Source organism: Pseudorca crassidens, chromosome 21 (assembly GCF_039906515.1).
Source record: "Pseudorca crassidens isolate mPseCra1 chromosome 21, mPseCra1.hap1, whole genome shotgun sequence".
NCBI classification, from domain to species: domain Eukaryota; kingdom Metazoa; phylum Chordata; class Mammalia; order Artiodactyla; family Delphinidae; genus Pseudorca; species Pseudorca crassidens.
The window spans coordinates 8622639-8642355 of record NC_090316.1 but is presented as its reverse complement, the minus strand read 5'-3'; the positions used below and the strand labels follow the sequence as shown (position 1 = coordinate 8642355).

Genomic DNA, 19717 nt, shown 5'->3' with positions numbered 1-19717 from the left:
GTTCTCCGCAACAAGAGAAGCCACCGCAATGAGAAGCCTGCGCACCGCAACGAAGAGTAGCCCCCGCTCGCCGCAACGAGGGAAAGCCGGTGCACAGCAACGAAGACCCAACGCAGCCAAAAGTAAATAAATACATTTATTAAAAAAAAATTAGTTATATATGATAACTGATGAATATGGTTATAATTTTTATGACTTTTTGTCAGAAGTATTACTGGCTTTTAATCTTTGTTTTCTAGGTATAAGGAAACCTTAAGCTAAGTATGACTTACAGCAGCTTGGTAAATTAGACCTTTGTCAGCAGAAGTGAAACATTTATCTCTTCTTTCTACTTGATCCCTCCAGAAAGTGGAAACTTTCAGGTTCCCAGTAGCCTTATCAGGTGAATAAGGAAGGTCACCTCCTGGCAGGCGCAAGAATGTCAGGTATTTTGGAGACCTTGAGAAGAGAGGAATTCACCCAAATCTATAGTTATTGTGGCGGAATCTAATGGCAAGCCCTTGGCATGGCTTTCCTGGCTCAACTTGAGAGGCCTTTTAAAAGTTCAATCTGAAATTCCTTATGAAAAGTTCCAGGAAAAACAATTTAAAAGAGCCTATGTAATCAATTACACATTATGTAAATAATCAGGCCAAGTTTATTTTGCAAACAAATTAGCCTTAATTGGGCTATATTTGGTAGAAATGAAGGTGATTTTAGAGAAAAAAAAAGTTCTAGTGGATATTAAGTTCTAATGTTGTCAGTTGTCTTCCAAGTTTGTACTTACTGCCCAGGGCTCACTTCTTTTGTTGGCTCCTTGTTACATTATTGTGAGGTTTAATTGAATTATTAAAAGGACATTGTAAGTTTGTTTCTGGAGCTTATCACAGGAATCCTTGGATGAAGATCAGATGCCTCATGACCTGTAACAAGATTACAAATATATCATTTGTAAATATATATCATTTAAAGGATGATAGAAAGAAAATATATCATTTAAAGGATTTTCTCCAACCTATATAGAAGGACCCTCCAATGAAAATAATGACAACTAGGCGACTTGATTAACCAGATAAATAGTTCTACATAAGATCAATGATTGTAATAGTGTAACCCTAGATATGGGAAGAAGCAGTAAGAGGGAAACTATTCCTGTAGTTTCCAGTAAGAGAGAAACTATAACAGACTAGTAAGACTATTATGGGCCTAGTTCAGTAACAGCACATTGAGTGGCCTATATCAGCGAAATCCTCACCAGACCTAAGAATGAGCCTTCCTAGCGCCATGGGACAAATTGGTCATGAAATGCCCCCTAAACCTTGGTCAAAACTATGACCAAGGGGAGGGTACTGCCAACTGAGGAATGTTGCCCACCATCCAGTTCTACAGCCCCTGCAGTCGCTGACCTATAGTTACCCCTAAAAGGACTTCAGGGCGAAGACCGTGCTCTGGGAAAACTGGCAGAACTGGCCCTCAGGTAGTTAGAGATTTTCAGGAGAAAACTTTTGTGAACCCGGACTCTTGCATCTTCCCTTACTTAATAAAGCACTAAAATCATTAAATGAGATACCTGTTCCTTGTGACTAGCGGCATCCTTCTCCTGAGACATGTGCTTGGTTGCACATACCCTCTTCACGTAACTCCCACATGCTTCAGAGCAGTTCCTCAGAGCTGGGAGGCTGGCTCCTGGGCTACAGTCCTTGGTAAGTCTCCAAACAAAACTGAAAAGTCACAGCTCTCACATTGTGCATTTCAACTACGGTGGAAATGAGCTGTTCAAGGTCACACAGCTGGTCGGTGGCAGGTCTGGGACGACAACCTTCAGCCCATCTTTTCACGGCTCCTCCTGCAGCCCCCCGACACTTCGTGTGTTCAGCTGTTCAATTACTGATGCATCCGTTTCTATCAACAGCCTTTACCAAAGCCCTGTTTAGGGTCAGTTCCCGTCTCAGGGGTTAGTTCTGGAGCAAGGATGACACCTCAGGGCTGAGTCCTGTCAGCTCACAGAGCAGAGGGGAGAATGGGGCCGGAGACACAAAGAGAGGGGGCCTGGGCCTGGCCATGCCCCACGCCCTTCTTCACGCTTTCCCGAGTAACCTAGGCTGGCCAGGCTGTGCCATAGGGCCTGGCATGAGCTGAAAGGTTCAAAAGACAGGGTATTGGGGTGCCCAGCCCAGTCTGTCCACTTTGGGGGGCCCTGTGGTCTGAACAGGGACTCGCGAGAGGCCCAGTCTCTCCTCTGCAGTTCCCACGCTCCAGTCCAGGCCCAGTGAGGGGGATCTCATTCCAGTCTGCATGCTGGTCTCCAATGACATCTTTTCCTCTTAAGGTTGACCTTGAGGTTGCTTCTGAGCTGGATTCACCTGGCAAGAAGGTCGGGGGTCGAGAGAATCACATTGAATTTGGCCCTGGGCCTGGGCCTGCCCCCCAGGTGAGAGAGTTCTGTGTCCTGTCACCACTGCACGGAGATGGAGGGAAGGGCCCCCACCAGCTCTTGCTGTCCCCCTCACTCTAGAAAGGACGAAACGGACAGGACCTGCCTGGAGCCAGGCCGAGTGCCTAGTGTCCAGAGGGAACAGGTGAGTCCCACACGCCCCCTTCAGGCCGTGCTGGCACAGTGGGATGCGGCCAGTGACCCGGAGAAACGCCTGTCCCGGTCTCCGCTCAGAGCAGTGGCTGCCTGGCGGCCTGGCCCGCCCTCCAGGGCCCCCGCGCCCGCCGCCCGCATGAGCTGTGAGGCCTTAACCACCCAGCCTTCTGAAACTGGCTTGTCCCTTACTGTGGGTCCCCCTAGGGGGGCTGTCTCGGTCCTGATTTGTGTCATGGCGTGCGCATGTTTGCTGTCTCCACTCTGGGGCTGGTTCCCCTGCCCTCCCAGTGCTCAGCTCCCCGCGGCGGCGGCTCAGGGCAGGTTCCTGCTCCTTCTCTACAGAGAGCAGCTGGGGAGCTGACTCTGACTTAGGAACGCTGCCTGTGGGCTTTGTTTCCAGCCCTCTCAGAGTCACAGGGAAGCTGGCACCAGAGGGAGAGCCTTGGCCTCTTGTTTGTCTCCAGCCCGAGCCAGCGGTGTGGAAAGAGGTCGGAGGGCCCGGCTCGGGGGTGGGGGGTGGGGGGGGGTAGGCAGCAGGCCAGCCGCCCCAGGCTTCTCCTCCGTCCTGGCCCACGTGCGCCCTCGTGCACACGTGCCTCTCGGTGGGGAGGGGAGGGGTTACCATGGGACAGGCCGGGCAGATCACGTTCAAGGCCCTGCCACTGCTGTCGTGGGGAGAATTACGGCCGTCGTGACGGGGAGGAGGTGGTATGGGGAGACTGCTGGATCGGGGCACAGGCTTCTGCTGATGTCAGAGCCTGCCACTGACTCTGGGATGAGTGTGGGGTGCTGGTGACCTCCTCCTGGGCCAAGGTTCTCTTCCTCAGCCTTTGCAGGCTGAGCGCCTTGTTAACTCTCACGGTCCCTCTGAGCAGGAAGGTAGGCAGAGAGGTCTGGGAATTCCCTCTGGTTCTGGAAGTCCTCTGTGTCTGGCTTTGCTTTTGGATGAGGGCAGAGCCCCCAAGGGTGGAGACCAGAGGGCACCGCAGGCCAGGAGGGAAGAGATGCGGCCCAGGCCGTGCAGAGTGCTGGACAGGAAGACCCAGGGCCGGGGAGGGAGGACCCCACTCATTCACTCAACAATCCTTTGATGAGTGTCCACTGTGTAGCTCTACAGTTACAGGGGAAAACGAACCATGTGACCCCCTATGGGGAGCTGTAGGGCAGATGAGGAGGTTCAGAAGTACAGAGGAGGGAGCACCTGACGACACAGGAGGAGAAAGGGAGTGCTTCTGGGGGGAAGTCAGATTAGGAAGGAGTCAGCCAGGTGGGAGAAGGGCTGGGGGCCAGGCGCTCCAGGTAGAGCATGGAGTGGGTGGTGGGGGGTGGTGGTGGAAATCTGAGGGGTGCTCAGCTGTGGAATGTCCGTAGGGCGCGGAGGGAAGTCAAGGCTGGAGAGAGAGGCAGAGGTCAGAGCCAGCTGGGTGGGCATGGGAAGATTCCTCCGCAGGTTCCCGGGAAGCAGAGGCCGGGAGTTGAGGAGGGGACCTGGAGCTGGTGTGGCCCGGCCCCGAGGAGGTGAGTACTGGGCATCGCCAGCGGCCTTTGACCTTGGGCGTGTGGGGAAGCTGTGGACTGGAGGGCAGAAAGCACAGAGGTCAAGTTCAGACAGACTTCCCATCCCACTCCCACCACTTACTTTATGGTTGGGAGCCCCTCACTTCAGTCTGAACTTCCTCATCTATAAAATAGAGTATGTTTTCTTTTTCATTTTCTTTTTCTTTGTGTAATCCTCTCAGGGTGGTTATAAGGCTTGAATCAGGTAACAATACATCAAGAGCCCCCAGGACCAAGCCCCGACTTCTCAGCCAGTGTCTGGGCCCTCGCGTCTCCCCCTAGCCACCCTTCTCATCTTGCCCAGCTCAGCGCGCTCCCGAGATGCCCTCAACGTTCAGGGCAGCTCACAGCGTTACTCCCTGAAAGGCTTCCCTTTGGGCACCCCGTCCCCCTACTCTTTAGTTAGAATTCAATACCTTTGGGCCCCCCCCCCACAGACATTTATCACAGTAACAATAAGACTGTTAGGCATTCCCCACACACACCTTTTTTAAAAGACTGTTTTAAGAGCTGTTTTAGATTCACAGAGAAACTGAGAGGAAGGAACAGAGATGTCCCGTAGACCCTCTGCCCCCGCACCTGTAGATCCCCCCTTTCCGTGTCTGTGAGCTCCATCCGTAAGGCCCTGTAAACGCCATGAGGACTTGGATCCTTTCCAAATTCTTGATTCCCCCAGCACTTAGCACAGGGCTAGATAATTAATAGATACTGAATAAATGTTTAGTAAATGATTGGGAAGCATGGAGCCTGGCACTTTGTAGATTATCAATAAGTACTGATTTTCTTCCAGCTCTTCCTTCCTGCTTATAGAGTATATGCTTATTTAATACCTAAAGAGTTTTCCCCCAAAGGGGACATTGTGAGAGGGCAGCAGAAAGTTAAGGCAAGTTTAACTCATTGGGCTTGAGGTCATTATGGATTACCTCCCTTCACAGAATATTTTTTTTTAATACATTTATTTTTATTTACTTATCTTTGGCTGCATTGGGTCTTTGTTGCTGTGCGTGGGCTTTCTCTAGTTGCGGCGAGCGGGGGCTACTCTCCGTTGCGGTGCGTGGGCTTCTTATTGCGGTGGCTTCTCTTGTTGCAGAGCGCGGGCTCTAGGCACGCGGGCTTCAGTAGTTGTGGCTCGCGGGCTCTAGAGTGCAGGCCCAGTAGCTGTGGCGCACGGGCTTAGCTGCCCCGCGGCATGTGGGATCTTCCCGGACCAGGGCTCGAACCCATGTTGCCTGCATTGGCAGGCGGGTTCTTAACCACTGCGCCACCAGGGAACCCTGGAGAACATTTTATGTAATCCAGCACTTAATTCCTCAATTTGAGTTGGTTGCCGTTCTGTTATCACTCTTTTTTTTTTGGCTGTGCTACGTGGCATGCAGAACTTCCTCATCCAGGGATCGAACCCACGTCCCCTGCACTGGAAGCACGGAGTCTTAACCACTGGACCGCCAGGGAAGCCCTGTTATCATATTTGTACAGAGGAGACTAAGTGTAAGCTCAGTGAGGGGAGGGAAGGCATCCCATGAGTCTGGGGGGACTCAGCAGATGATAACGGCTGGCGTGGAGCGCTCCTGAGCCAGGGCTGGCTCTAAGCTCTTCACACGTGTTCACTCACTCCTTACCACCACCCAAAGAGCTGGTGCTATTAGATCCCCATTTTACAGACAAGGAGCTGAGAGGTGCCGCTGGACCAAGTTCGGAGAGCTCTGAAGTGAAGAAACCGGGACGCACAGCCTGTGCTCTTCACCTTTTTTTTTTTTTTATTGAAGTACAGTTGATTTACAGTGTTGTGTTAGTTGCTGCTGTACAGCAAAGTGACTCAGTTATACATACATATATATATATATCCTTTTTCATATTCTTTTCCATTATGTTTATCACAGGATATTGAGTATAGTTCCCTGTGCTCTACAGTAGGACCTTGTTGTTTATCCATTCTCTGTATAATAGTTTGCATCTGCTAATCCCAAACTCCCACTCCATCCCTCTCCCACCCGCCTCCCCCTTGGCAACCACAAGTCTGTCCTCTATGTCTGTGAGTTTGTTTCTGTTGCGTAGATAAGTTCATTTGTGTCATATTCTAGATTCCACATATAAGTGATATATGGTATTTATCTTTGTCTGGCTTACTTCACTTAGTATGATAATCTTTAGGTCCATCCATGTAGCTGCAGATGGCATTATTTCATTCTTTTTTACGCCTGTGTGCTCTTCACGTTTTAAAATCTCCTGTTTCTCTCTGAAAAGCAGGGCCCATATTTGCCTCTCATGCCTGACAAATCTCAGGGTGATGCTCAGCATGCCCAGCTATCCCCTTACACTGGTTCCCTTGTCCTCGTCTGCCTGTTTCCAGCAGGTGAGCCAGGGACGTTGGCAGGGGCCACAGTTAAAGCTCTCTGTCTTCTGTAATAGCCTAACCAGAAGAGCAAACTGAAGGCAGGTGGGCTGAGTTGAACTTACCAGATATTTTATTTGACCTGCACACTATTTTTAGAAAATTTTGAATTAGTTGCCAACACAAACTGTAGGGACAGAAAACAGATCAGTGGTTGCCAGGGGCTGGGGAAGGAGGGAGAAGTTAAATTCACAGGGGCAGGGGTGATGGTGATATAACTATATGCAGTTGTTAAAACTCACAGAATTGTACACTAAAAAGAGTGAATTTTACTGTATGCAAACTTATTCGTCAATAAAACTGGGTCTTAGGGATGAATTCCCAGGCAATCTGGGTTTCTGACCTTGGATACGGCCAGCACTGGGCCCTCTCTCTTCCTTGTGGTTCTAGCTGCTGGCCGGCTGGTGCTCTGACACCACTCAATGCTCTGTGTTTCCAGAGCAGCAGCATTTGAGACCATTTTCTACCCCTGGGTCCTGCAGCAACCGCTGCTGAATGTCTGAAGTTAGGGGGAAAAAAAATTTTTTTTTTTTTTAAAGGAGAATAGGTACAAAATAGGAGGTTGAGAAGAGGCAAAGCAGTGAAGTGAGACGTGAGAAAAAAAGAGGACTTGATTTTATTTTCTGCTCCCAAGGAGCCCTGGCAGAGCTGGAGGAGTAGACAGCTAGGGGAGTGTGAACCAGGGTGGACAGCCCCAGAGCTTTGGGACAGGTAGGTACGTGCCATTTTCTAGGGTGGGTTTCCTAATTCTTTCAGGCTAGGAGGTCTTGGGTCACTTAACTAGATACAAAACCTGCTTCGCTGGCAAAAGCAGGCACCCATGAAGCAGTCTCTTGCTCTTTATCCCCAAAGGGGTAATATGCAAGGTGGAGGTGGGCCACTGCAGTTGGGAGGAACACAGACTGAAGAGTATCTGTTGCCTCCAGCAATCCTGACAAGTCCTCCCCCACCCCCAACCCCGTTTCCCTGGGATGCTCTTCCAGACGTTGGCGCACCAATCATCTCCAGACTCTTCATGCCTGGGGGGCTGTGGTCTCCAGTGAGGGCAGTAAGAGAACATCTCCACGTTCAGTGTAAGGATCTCTGCTAATCACTCCACTCCGGGATGCTCGGTGAGTCCTGCCGTCCTCATCCTTTGAGGCATTACTGGTCTCTGAAGCATCTTATCTGACCAGCCTGAATTCACTGCATTCCCCATCCATCCATCTGTCCATCAACCCATCCTTCAACCCCAAAAATATGTACTGAGACTTGATATATGCCCGGTATCATCCTAGATGTGGGACTACAGGAGTAAACATGACAAAAATTCTGTCCTTAAGGGTTTACATTCTAGTAGGGGAGTGGAGCAGACAGTAAAGAAGTGAAACTTATGTTGGATTGCGATACTTGCTCTGGTGAAAAGCAAAGCTGCTGAGGATATAGGTGGGGGGAGGGGGGAGGTGTGCTATTTAAAACAGGTCGTGAGGGAAGGATTCTTGCAGTTATCTGGGACAAGTATGTCCTAAGCAGAGAGAACAGGAAATTCCGGCCTCGTCCAGAGCCTGCTGCATCTGCTCTGCCTGCTGGCCTGCACGGTCTGCCGTCTGCACCTCGCTCTGCCTGACCTGCCACCCATACTCCTGTGAGCAAAACTGAGGCCACTCTCCAGCCATCACATCTGTGTCATACCCCTGGGGCTCATGCTGATGTGGCATCCCTGAGAAGCCCTGCACAATGGCAGCGTGAGGGCATCTGGTTCTGCTAAGTATCCAGGGCCTGTTGGGAGTTTATCCGAGCAGGGTGGGAGAGCAGATACGGTGGCTTAAATTCAGCCGACAACATGTGACGTAAGGTCAAGGGCCAAGGAAAGGGGAAAAGAACAGCTGGGAGAGAGAGAGGCTGCTGTACCCAGTTATATCAGAATAAAGATCGCCAGGAAAGGGGCTGCAGTAGATCTTCCTTGTTTGTTTGTTTTCCTTGAAAGTGGTCTCATGGGAACCTCTACTGGAAGAAACTATTAAAGACAAAACAAAGGTATAGAACTGAGATTGATTCTGAAGCCTGATTAACAGTAGAGGAGTACCCGCAGTGGTCCAGGAAAAAAGCACGATTTCAGTACCTGCAAAAAGCCTAGACTGGGCAAAGCTGAGGGCAGGCTCTGAGCAGCAGGGAGACAAAACAGGAGGGAAGCAGGGAGTCTCATTCCATGCTTCAGCTCTCTTTGCTGCTGCCTGTGTGACAAAGGTCTAAAGGCAATGTTATTACGCGTAACAACTGAAGCCCAGCTATGGCTTGGAAATTCCTGAACTACTGTGGAAATTCTCTCCTTTGAATCATGACTCTTTTGATTGCATTTGGAATTCTGTTTGAAGGAGGTTGAAAAGACGAGTACAGTGAATCCGAATCTCTTGAAGGTGCCGGATATTCTGAAACAGTGGTGCTCAGGAAAAAGCAGAATGCTTACAGAATGCTGTAATTCTGCTGACTCTCAAAGAACATCTTCTTGTAGTGAAAGTTAGCCACCTCTTCCACAAGTCTCCCCTTTGTGGGGAAGTTAATAACAAATTCCGGCTATTCAACAGTAAGGTTAGAGATGAAACACACTAGATAAATCATTAAGTGCGACGGTTCTTCACAAATTAGCTACCTTGAAACCAACCCAATGATGAATAGCTCAGAAGTCTGCATTTGGCGCAGTTTTAAAAACACCTGAGCTCATAAAATGTGGTATGTTTAATACTATAAAATAACTCAAACATAGGAATTGGCTATAAATATCTATCTTCCCTGCAAAGAATGTCTTTGCTCAACAGACTATAAAATAAGTATCTGGAATAGTTTTACAGTTAAAACTGAGAATCAGGGAGGAAAAGTGACTTGCTTGAGCCCAAGGTGCTAGAGAGAACAGAGTCCAGGTTTTGGAAAGTACAGCCTCTTACGCTTCCTGTGTGATCAACATCATTCCAGAAAAGGGGCATCACTTGGCTTGGCTGAGAATAACCTAGATATATCAGTCACTGCAACACGATTTTATCTGTGCTTTTTGATCACAGCATAGGAGGCTCAAGACTCAATCCAAAGGACTAGAAAACCTAACGAAATTAACAATACTTAGAGAAGTCGTTATGTGTATCTCAAGGGAACGCAGCTGGGATAGCTGTTGGTGAAGCAAACAGCTGCTTCTCAAACAAACACCAGCTTCTCTTATAATCAGTAAGTGCAAAACTTCACGGAGAGAGCCCTCCTCAAGCCTGAAAACTTGTTTTTCTTATCAGAAAAAAACCATGACAAGGGGAGAAAGGAGGACCCACAGGATATCTGGTATGAAAATATTCCTTCATAAGTAACTAGTAGGTTGGAATTGTGACAGAAGGGAGATCCCAGCATGTGTGTGTATGGACTGCTTATACCTTTGAGAGCAGAAATTTAATGACTATTCACTGAAGGCAACTCAAACTTGGGAAATAATAACGTTGCAATTTTGAGATTCATATTTTATTTATAAGCAAATGAAGAATATTCCCTGTAACCATTAATTTGGGGGGAGAAGAGCAATATAAAGAAGTAGTTGCTGGCTCCACAGTGACGTGTGAAAGGAGTCCATGCCACTGTTTCTTTAAATGATTTTGTTATTAAAAAAACCGAAACAAAACGCACAATTTCTTCATGTTGCATAGTGAAAGAATTCCAAATAAAAATGACTTTTCAAAGCTCTGCAGTCTCTCGTCAAATGTGTCACTTGGTTTGGTGACAGCCCCTGCTCCCCAAGAGCTACAGCCTCTGAGCAGAAGACTTAATACTCATCAAGAGTATCTGCTCGAGGGATAGACAGGCCTCGATCCTTCAGGGCCTGGACTTTCAACTTCTCAGCTTCCAGCTTGGTCTGCTGTTCCACCCTCTGTTCTTCTAGGATTTCTTCAATAGACACTTGCTGGAGGGGTGTGTCACTCTCCTTTTCTAAGTCCTACAAAACAAGCAGGTTTGGAAAACTTCACCTGATAACCAAGAATAGAAAATATCATAGATCTAAAGGCAAGCCAGTTCCTAAATGGATTCCTATATCCAGCTTGGGTTATTTTTTGTACTTGAGATAGGGCAGAAATATCCTATGGACAGATAAATTTGACAAAGAAATGGCTGGCAATGCTCCTATAGAACACATGTGAGTGTGGTTTAACAGGAATCAGTATCGGCATGTATAACAAAGCTTTCGTGTATCCAAAGTAAAGTCCTACATTAGACAAGTACTCCTTCTCTTAAAAAAAAAAAAATATTAGGGCTGCTTACAGTTATTTCCCCAGCCCCAGGGAATCCAAGAAAGAAGGTACTGAGGTCAAGATGGCTTAAAATAAATTTTGTATTTATACATGATCAAAGTCAGCCTAATTTCTGGGGGTTTGTGCTCAGTAAGAAGGTAGAGAACACTGATTCAAAGTAGCACCACCACCTGCCCCCCCCACCCCCCAGGCCACAGCCGGTCCTGGCTCCTTCCCGGGCCAAAGGCAATAAACTGTCCCTCTGCCGCATTAACCAGGAGTTGTTACATTATAACACAGGACTTCTTCCCCCTTCATGGCAACAAGTCTTCTAGAGAAAACCTCAGCAGACCAGTTAGGTTACTATACCATTTTGGCCCCAATGTATTTCTCGCAAATATTGGCTACTTTTCCCACTTAATATGGCATAATATGCTTAATATTTTTATTTTTGAACACCTTCTAAACATCTGATAACCAATTTTATAATGCAGAACCTTGCTATAAAATTATCTATCTACAGGGCTTCCCTGGTGGCGCAGTGGTTGAGAGTCCGCCTGCCGATGCAGGGGACACGGGTTCGTGCCCCGGTCCGGGAAGATCCCACATGTCGCGGAGCGGCTGGGCCCGTGAGCCATGGCCACTGAGCCTGCGCATCTGGAGCCTGTGCTCCGCAACGGGAGAGGCCACAACAGTGAGAGGCCCGCGTACCGCAAAACAACAACAAAAACACACAAAAAAACACAACAAAACAAAAAAATTATCTATCTACAGACTCAGTTCACTCTCCTTAAGATGAGTATACAGGTGTCACTCTGTGTTTTAGTAACATGGAAAGCCTATACCGACAGGGCATTCTTATTTCTCATCCTCCTCTCTGACTTTTAATTATAAAATTCTGGGAAGGCATCAACACATACACAAACTCTCCAGACGTTCCAGCCGACCACTGGATACTTATCTTCAGATGCTGCTAAGGCCTCGGGACCCGCAGGCAGTGACACAGCAGATGGAGGACTCTCACCAGAAAGGTTAGAATGAAAGCCACATAAATTACATAAGCAAGCCCTGCCCTGGGTCAAAAGTTAACTGCATCCAGCAAAATATATATTATCAAGTGTAATCTTCCCTCACAACCCATGGGCAGCAGGAGGGAAGATAATGTTCTTGGCTTAGTGTACTACTTCTTGGGCTTTTCAATATTATGTGCTGAGCTGTTCATGTGGTTATGATAATGCTGTTTCCTAACAATCAGCTTATTACTTAAGGCTGTGTGTCTCATCATCCTTGAGGTAGAATCCAGGGACTCTGCAAACAACTGAATGTTTACAGAATCCAAATGGCTTCTAGGTTTGAGTTTTCCTAGAATTGGTTCATAACGTCTTCAAACTGACTACCGATTCATAGAACTATGTAAGCATTTCCTGAACCATATTTCTTTAGTGGTACCACTATAAGAATTCTGCAGCATCCAAACCATAACATACAAAAAAAAGAGCACTTTTCTCCTCAAAAGGGCTCCCAGGAAACAATGAAGCTTCAAGAATAAACACAAGTTCACTTCTCTTCACATACATCTACACAGGGGCATGTTTGTGCCAATGTAACTGGCACAGAAAGCATGGATGTGGTGTTTACTACTGTACAACTGAAGCACAGTATGCGTGGATATTTTAACTTAAATCTTTCCCCCCACAGCAAAGTAATACATTTCCTCTTTAAAACAAAGAGGTGACAATTCCCGCTGCTTAAACATACACTGAAACCAAAAATATCAACCACAACTATATTTTTAAAATTAGAAAAAGTTATTTCATAGCAATACTTGGACAGTATCGATTAGTTGTTTCTACCTGTTAACGACATGAGGTCTCTGAACGAACATGACCCTGGCAAAATTACCTCCTTACTTTGTCAAATGGTCTGCCATTAAAAACAGCTACGGACCAAACTACTTCACTCCAAAGACTCCTGTAAACGTGATTTAAGATGTGGCTAGGGATTGGGAAACTTTACTGAAAACTTTAAAGATAAAATCAAGCAAACACCAAGGTTTGATTTTCCTGGAAAACCCAATAATCAGAAGCATGAGGATCGAGTCAAAGGTATTAAATAAAGTACTTTTCTTTTAAAGTAAATGTGTCTCATGTAAAATGTGAAATCAAGTTTTATTTTCTTTAAAAATGTCTGAGTACTTCTAATATATATTTTGGGCGAAGAGTTTTCTAATAGTTCACATACACAGACATATAGACCTACAGTAACACCACTTTAGAGGATTTAATTTTTCACCTGCCAGCTGGCTTTCCTGACAACAGATAACAGGTACCTCTCCTCCTTGGCTGGGAGCTAAGTATGCAAGTGGAGTTGAGCCCATCCTCGGAAAGTTAACAGAAAGGCTTCTTCTGCAGCCATTCTTTCCCCTCCCCGCTTTAAAAAACATAGATATCGCACTGTATATGCAGTGTGTCTTTCCCCCAAACACCACTAATAACCTTTATGTCATGAAAAACCATTTGTAAACAATTGTTTAAATGACTGCAAAATATTGCAGTGTTAACAAGCCACATTTCATTGAATTATTCTTCTCCTGTTAGATATCAAGCTTCAATTTTCTGCTATTAAGAGATACAATAACAACATACTAACGAACACATTTGTGTGGGACAGTATTTACATATATATATTTTTATATATATATATCTATGGCTGCTCCGTGTGGCTTGTGGGATCTTAGTTCCCCGACCAGGGATTGAACCCAGGCCCCTGGCAGTGAGATCGGGAGTACTAACCACTGGACTGCCAGGGAATTCCCATGTAGGACAGTATTTTTTATGGTATCAGGTAAAAATCAATGGTATTTTGCTGCTAATGGGATCAAAATCTTTAAAATGCCAGGAGGCACTGAAACAAAGTTAATTGCTCTCTGTAGCTTTCCTTTTACAATGTAGCTTTCCTAAGCTAATTGGGTGGTTTCCTTGAGAAGCTGGGTGAAGGTGGAAAATATATTTTTTCCTTCTTGAAAAGACAAAAAAGAAACCTAACTGGCATGATTATCAAGAGCCATAGCAGCTTAACAGTTTTCACTTACTATTTCTCCTAGTAGGACCACATTTTCTCCTCTGACCACAAAAATCCCTCGAGGAATATCACCGTATTTTTTGCCCACATGAATACGCTCCACAGTCTGATGTAGCACTAAGTTAGCTATAAGTGTACAGGGAAGAAACAAAGATATTTAGTTCAAATTACTTTATAGGTAAAGGTCCATTACTCAATTAGTCAGTTATTTTGAGTAGAAAAGATTTAGCTGTACATGACTTTCAAACTTTCTAGTTCTGGAAAAAGCTAAAATTTCAAACAATCTCTTCCTATTACATTGAGACAAACCACTTAGGAGACTTTTAAACAACTGCAAACTGAGAGAGTATTTGGGATTATGTTGCACTAATAAGGAGGATGGTGGAAATAAATGAAGAAAATTAAATTCCTTATGAGTTAGTTGCTAATATCAACATGGCTATAAGAAAATATAAATGACAGGGCACTTGGAAAACTCTAAAGCCCAAACAACTGCAGAAATTAAAACTCTGGGTTTATTTGGAAGGAAAACGTTTTTCTATGTTGCGTGGGTATGTGTATGTGATGATTTACCGAAGATTTAACTTTGTTTCAGTACTTAGGATTCATTTAACCCAATGTAGGTACTCATGGATTACGATATAACGGTAACCTATTTTTTCCCTCTGTCAGATAACCATAATCTGGTAATGTGAGAGTAAAGCCACTATTTACCACTTTTCCCTCATGTAGTCTGATGAATTTGACTTAAGGTTTAGAACCACAATCTGTGAAGAATAATTCATTTTCCTCTTCCAATTGGTGCTGTTTGTCTTACGTGAAGAAATGCGGTATCTGTGCTCTTATCGTCTATAATTCTTACATGTGTTTCAATTATGTTGTTTTTCCTCAGGCCCAAAGCCACTGACCTATGCAGATGTCCAGCAAATGCTGATATGAACTGAGAAGTTCCTTAAGACAGAAGCAAATATAAGGTCTCTTTAGAAAAATGCAGGAGGCAAAACCAAGACCAAGACCTTGAGTCTAATGTATCCCAAGGTATAAAATCCTGAGCTTAATGTTGGGGGTCCCTAAAAAGCTTCAGCAAAGGCCTCTGACCCACTTTTCATTGGACAGGGAGGGATTACCTTCAGGGCAGGAACTGCTTTGAAGAGTAGTCGCACCCAAGCCAATGTACAAATGAGCAGCTTTTTCAGTGGACTGAGTTTATTTCTATCATCTGGCTCCCTCTAATGGGGAAAATAAAAAATAGTCCAAAACACTGTCAGCGCATGTTCTAGTGAAAACCAGTTTTAGAAATACAAGCTTGTAAACACAAGCTTTTGAACCACCTAATTGTAATTTAGAAAACGATGTAATGATTCAAACCAATATTCTATTATGCCAGACACGTGAAAAAAGTTGCAGACAAACTTCGATATGAAACAACACAAAAATACAGTGGGCAGCTCTTATTATCCAGAGTACAGGAGAAGTCCGTGACTAATACGTACCAAATTGATCAATGCTTCTTAAAAAGCCTATAAGCGTCCTTCCATCTCGAAGCAGGACCAAGTGCTTTTCTGGGGAGAGGAAAAAAGATCTTTAAAAAATGCACTGTTGGGACTTCCCTGGTGGTGCAGTGGTTAAGAATCCGCCTGCCAGTGCAGGGGACACGGGTTCTAGCCCTGGTCCAGGAAGATCCCACATGCCGCGGAGCAACTAAGCCCGTACGCCACAACTACTGAGCCTGTGCTCTAGAGCCCGCGAGCCACAACTACTGAAGCCCATGTGCCTACAGCTCGTGCTCTGCAATAAGAGAAGCCACTGCAATGAGAAGTCCATTAGCCTGTGAGTTTACAGGGTAACAACAAAAACAAAGTTCATAGCAGATTAAGCTCTACTACTTCTTCCAGTGTATTTAAGGCAGAGTTCACTGAGGAATTAGAGGGATGACCCCGGCAGCACGGTGTTTAGATGAGAAGACTGGTGATGGAAGAATCTGAGGAGGCGGCAGAGTGGGGAAGGACTGGGCACGTAGTCAGGGGGCCTGACCGACTGGTTCTAGATGCTGATGCTTGACAGTTAAACCCTCTCAGTGTCATGTCAGTTTCCATACCTGCAAATTTGGAAATTGAATCTAGGTGATCTTTATGATCTTAATTCAAGAATTATTTTCCCCTCAACCGAGATGGAGAGCTGCTATTTCAAACTCTGGAATCAGGGAAGGTTTTAAATAAAAAAAATACCTCAGACATGGAGAATGAGGACACTGATAATAAAACTAGAGCAAAAGTTCAATAAAATTTATGGAGAGCTATGTGCTGTTCTGGGGCCTAGATATAGAGTAGAGCAGGGGTCCCCAACCCCTGGGCTGTGGACTGTTGTCCGAGGCCCGTTAGGAACCGGGGCCGCACAGCAGGTGAGAGGTGGGCAAGTGAGCGAAGCTGCATCTGCCGCTCCCCATGGCTCCCCACAGCTCGCATTGCCGCCTGAGCTGTCCCCCGCCCCGCCACCCAGTCCGTGGAAAAACTGTCTTCCGTGAGACCGGTCCCTGGCGCCAAAAAGGTTAGGGACCGCTGCGGTACAGAATAACATTTAGAGTCACCAACCTTATGGAACTTATATTCCTGGTGGAGAAAGTCAAACAAATTTTTAAAAATGCCCTATAGCGCGTAGTCTAGCGGAATAATAAACAAGATAGCAGAATGAGAAAAAGAGGGGAAGAAGCTACTGAAGAGAGGGTGGCTAGGGAAAAGCTCTCTGAAGAGGTGACCCTGAGCTGACACTGAAGAATGATAGTCAGCCCGTCACTAGAATAGTAGCCAAAGTCATTCATTTGTTCCTTAATGCCACAGATAAAGTACTTTCTAGATGCAGAACAGAGGAACAAGACAGTGATTCTTTCCTGAAGGAATTTATAGGCTTTCTGGGTCTATAATTAAGCACCACAAGAGAGCAAATCTTAATTATGTGAGACTGAGAGAAACTGTATCTAGCTGGAGCAGGTATCTGAGTTGGACATTTTTGGCCATAGGAAGAGTGACACGGAAAGGGAAGAGGAGGGAAATCTGTAATTGAGGCAGAAGAAAAAAGAGCTATGTATCCCAATGTCTGGCGAAAAGTTGAGGGTGTGAAGGGAAGTGACAGGAGATGAGGTCAGAGAAGTCCTGGGAGCAGAGGCTGAGTCTGCATGTGACTTCACAGGGAGCAAGAAAACTCTGAAGATTAAACTGGCAGAAGAGAGAGAACGGTTTTGAGGCTAGACCCAGAGTCTGAGACATGAAGAAGAGACCTGAACCAGGGGAGAGATGGGAAGGGACAGGATGGGAGGACCAAGACACTGCAGTTATAAGGGATGGGATTTGTCAGCCAAGTGTGTTTGTATATGTGCGTATGTGTGAGAGAGTGGGGTGCTGAAGAGATGAGTTAAAGAAGATGTAGGAATTCTGAGTCATCATGTCAAGGAGGACCATTTACCAAGAGCTGGGAGTAAAAGAAGCAAGCTCAGTGGAAGGTGATTAGCTGTAGTGATTCTGAAGTGGTATCAGGACACCTATGTAGAAATGTCAACTGGCAACTGGAGATGTAAGACTGGCCAAAGAAGTCAGGATCGCAGCAGTTTTTGAATAAGTCCACAAAGAGGTGATATAATAATTAAAGTCCAGGAGCCCTCCTAGAGATTTAAAGAAAGAAGCAAGCCAAAGGTGGGACCTAAGTGTCCATCTATTTTAGGGAACAATAACGGTTGCAGAGGTAAGAAAATCAAGTACCAGTGTTGGAGAAATCAAGAAAATGAAGAATCCCGTGGTAACGTTATCACAGTGTTGCAGAGGAGACGGAAGAGCTCGGAGAAGTGCATCAGAAGGTGTCTTTAAGACTGCAGTTTCAGTAGTGTGTTGACAAAAGAAATCAGATTGCAGGGGTAATAGAGGTAGGTGGTCTATTGCAGGTGGTCAGGAAGTAGAGTTAAAATGGGAGACTACTCAAGAGGTTTGGGGGTAAAGATGTGAAAAAAGGGATAGGAATTTGATGGTGAAACACAACTGAGAAAAAATTCGACAGATAAGAACATACATGAAGGGGAGGATTCAGAGCGGGAGCGAGAGAGGATATGAGAGCAACAGGATATTAATGGAAGAAGGTTCCAGAAGCAGTGGAAGGAAAGAGAAATAAGACACAAACTGAAAGGGAGGAATACTTCCTATTCAAATGAGAGGATGGGTGAAAATACAGAAAGACTGAGGAGAGGAGAGTGTCTGAATGTCACAGTGAAGGGTGCATATGAAATGGTTTCAAATCTTTCAGTAAAGGAGGAGCTTGGAATCTGCACAAAAGGGGTTAGAGGCTTGAGAAAAGCAATTATTTTTAGTAGAATGGCAGGATGTGTTAGGGGCCTCAAATAATTCAGATACATAACAAGAGAGGTGAGGGCAAAAGGGCATCCTCAGATAACTAAGACTGAGGATTACATCACCCATTACAGACAGGCTTGTACAGTGGTTATTCATACATGACTTTGGTCCAACCTACATTTCCCTTCAATAGCAAAATCACTAATTTGGATCTAAAAAGTGATTTCAAACGACAGGAAGAGAACTTAATCATAAACTCACTCTTTAATTTACATACATAGTAACTGTTGAGATTCCTGTAACTTGTTTGGAACTGTGTGTAAACCGTTTTGCAGCAATTACAAGTTAATGAGACAGATCACACGATTGAGACTTTAAAAATGTTTAAGGAATAATTCACAGATGAGAGTTTGGAAAAAGGAAAGACAACTGTACAGAAGTGAGCTCCTCTTCAGGACAGTGACTAGGAATAAGGGAGCTCTTAATAAATGCGAGAGAAAACTGTCTAACAGAAGAAAAAAGTAAGTTTGAAGTGAGTGACTCAAGTCTTTCTGGAAAAAGCAATACCTGGTCCGGCAGTGGTCTCCATTACCATAACCCTAAAGTTTAAATACCCTCAACGGTAAAAGATTGCAAACGGCCACACAGCATAAATCCTATGTTTAGTGCTAATTAAGTCCAACTGCTGTTGTATTACTCTTTTCGTTTCTTGAAGAATCCTTTCTCTAAGGATTCTCATTCATCCACCAGTAACCACCTGGTACTTCGAAATGCCGCAGGTGGGAGATGATGCACCGGGGAGGCGGCCAACTTTCACACTTGGGCCTCAGCAGCCGCATCCCTGAAAAGCAGAAGTGAATTCTACAGCTTGCCCGGGGGCCGGTGAAGGCTGCGAGAGACAGGATACAGGGAGCAGGCTAGGAGGTGGGCAAACGGTGTGTCCCGTGGCTCCTGCATCCTGTGGAAGATGCCAACGCCGGACGTCCAGAACCTTACTAAAAACACACCGCCCCCAGCCCAGACTCATTCTATGAGCTCCCTCCTAAGAGGCACCCTCCTGGGAAGAAGGGTCTCACCCCAGACTTCACTCGGAAACGAACTACTCACTGTCGATGTCCTCGATGAGGCTGGCGGTGCCGGGCATATAGTTCATTTTGAGTTGAGATAAGGCTGCAATGTATAGTGGCGGTGGGCCAGCGCGTCCAACACGTCCTTCCTCCTATCGCAGTCGCCGCCTCGGCGGGACCGGGACAGGAATCCGGACCCGGACCAACTCCTCGCCCCGGCTTTCAGTAGCCGGGGCCTGCCGGAAACGCCACCATATTACCCCCACCCACTTCCGGCATCACGTGCCCGTCCTCAAGAAGAGGCGGGGCCGTAGCGCGGTCCTGGGATACGCTTTCCGCAACCCTGATAAGAGGGGAAGAGGAATCTAGATTGGATAGACAGTGGGGAAAAGTGGTTTCCCTTTTAAAGGAACACGGTGCCGCCCCTCGCTTTCCTGCTTCCCAGACCCCAGAGCCACGGACCTCCGTCCTTCCTCTCT

The 19717-nt window shown here is 46.0% G+C and overlaps 2 protein-coding genes across 13 annotated transcripts in view; one reads left to right on the top strand and one right to left on the bottom strand.

Annotated features, from left to right (window-relative positions):
• Positions 1-10214, top strand: part of LOC137216029 (uncharacterized) — an 18921-nt gene extending 8707 nt beyond the window's left edge. For 2 of the 12 annotated variants that reach the window (XM_067721730.1, XM_067721731.1), the window contains 7 exons: positions 2309-2410; positions 2495-2558; positions 2970-3057; positions 3941-6479; positions 7153-7229; positions 7502-7630; positions 8003-10214. In XM_067721730.1, coding sequence (XP_067577831.1) covers positions 2309-2410; positions 2495-2558; positions 2970-3057; positions 3941-4299 — 613 coding nt within the window. In that variant the 3' untranslated portion in view covers positions 4300-6479; positions 7153-7229; positions 7502-7630; positions 8003-10214. Of the gene's footprint in view, positions 1-885; positions 1683-2308; positions 2411-2494; positions 2559-2969; positions 3058-3940; positions 6480-7057; positions 7234-7501; positions 7631-8002 lie in introns of those variants that run through there. The other 10 variants (XM_067721737.1, XM_067721736.1, XM_067721743.1 and 7 more) reach the window with 10 other exon arrangements.
• LSM1 (LSM1 homolog, mRNA degradation associated) lies at positions 9980-19717 on the bottom strand. The gene is made up of 4 exons (XM_067721745.1): positions 19279-19717; positions 15331-15399; positions 13848-13963; positions 9980-10464 (listed from the first exon to the last, which is right to left on the bottom strand). The coding sequence occupies exons 1-4, from the start codon at positions 19322-19324 to the stop codon at positions 10294-10296; spliced, it is 402 nt and encodes a 133-aa protein (XP_067577846.1). The 5' UTR covers positions 19325-19717; the 3' UTR covers positions 9980-10293.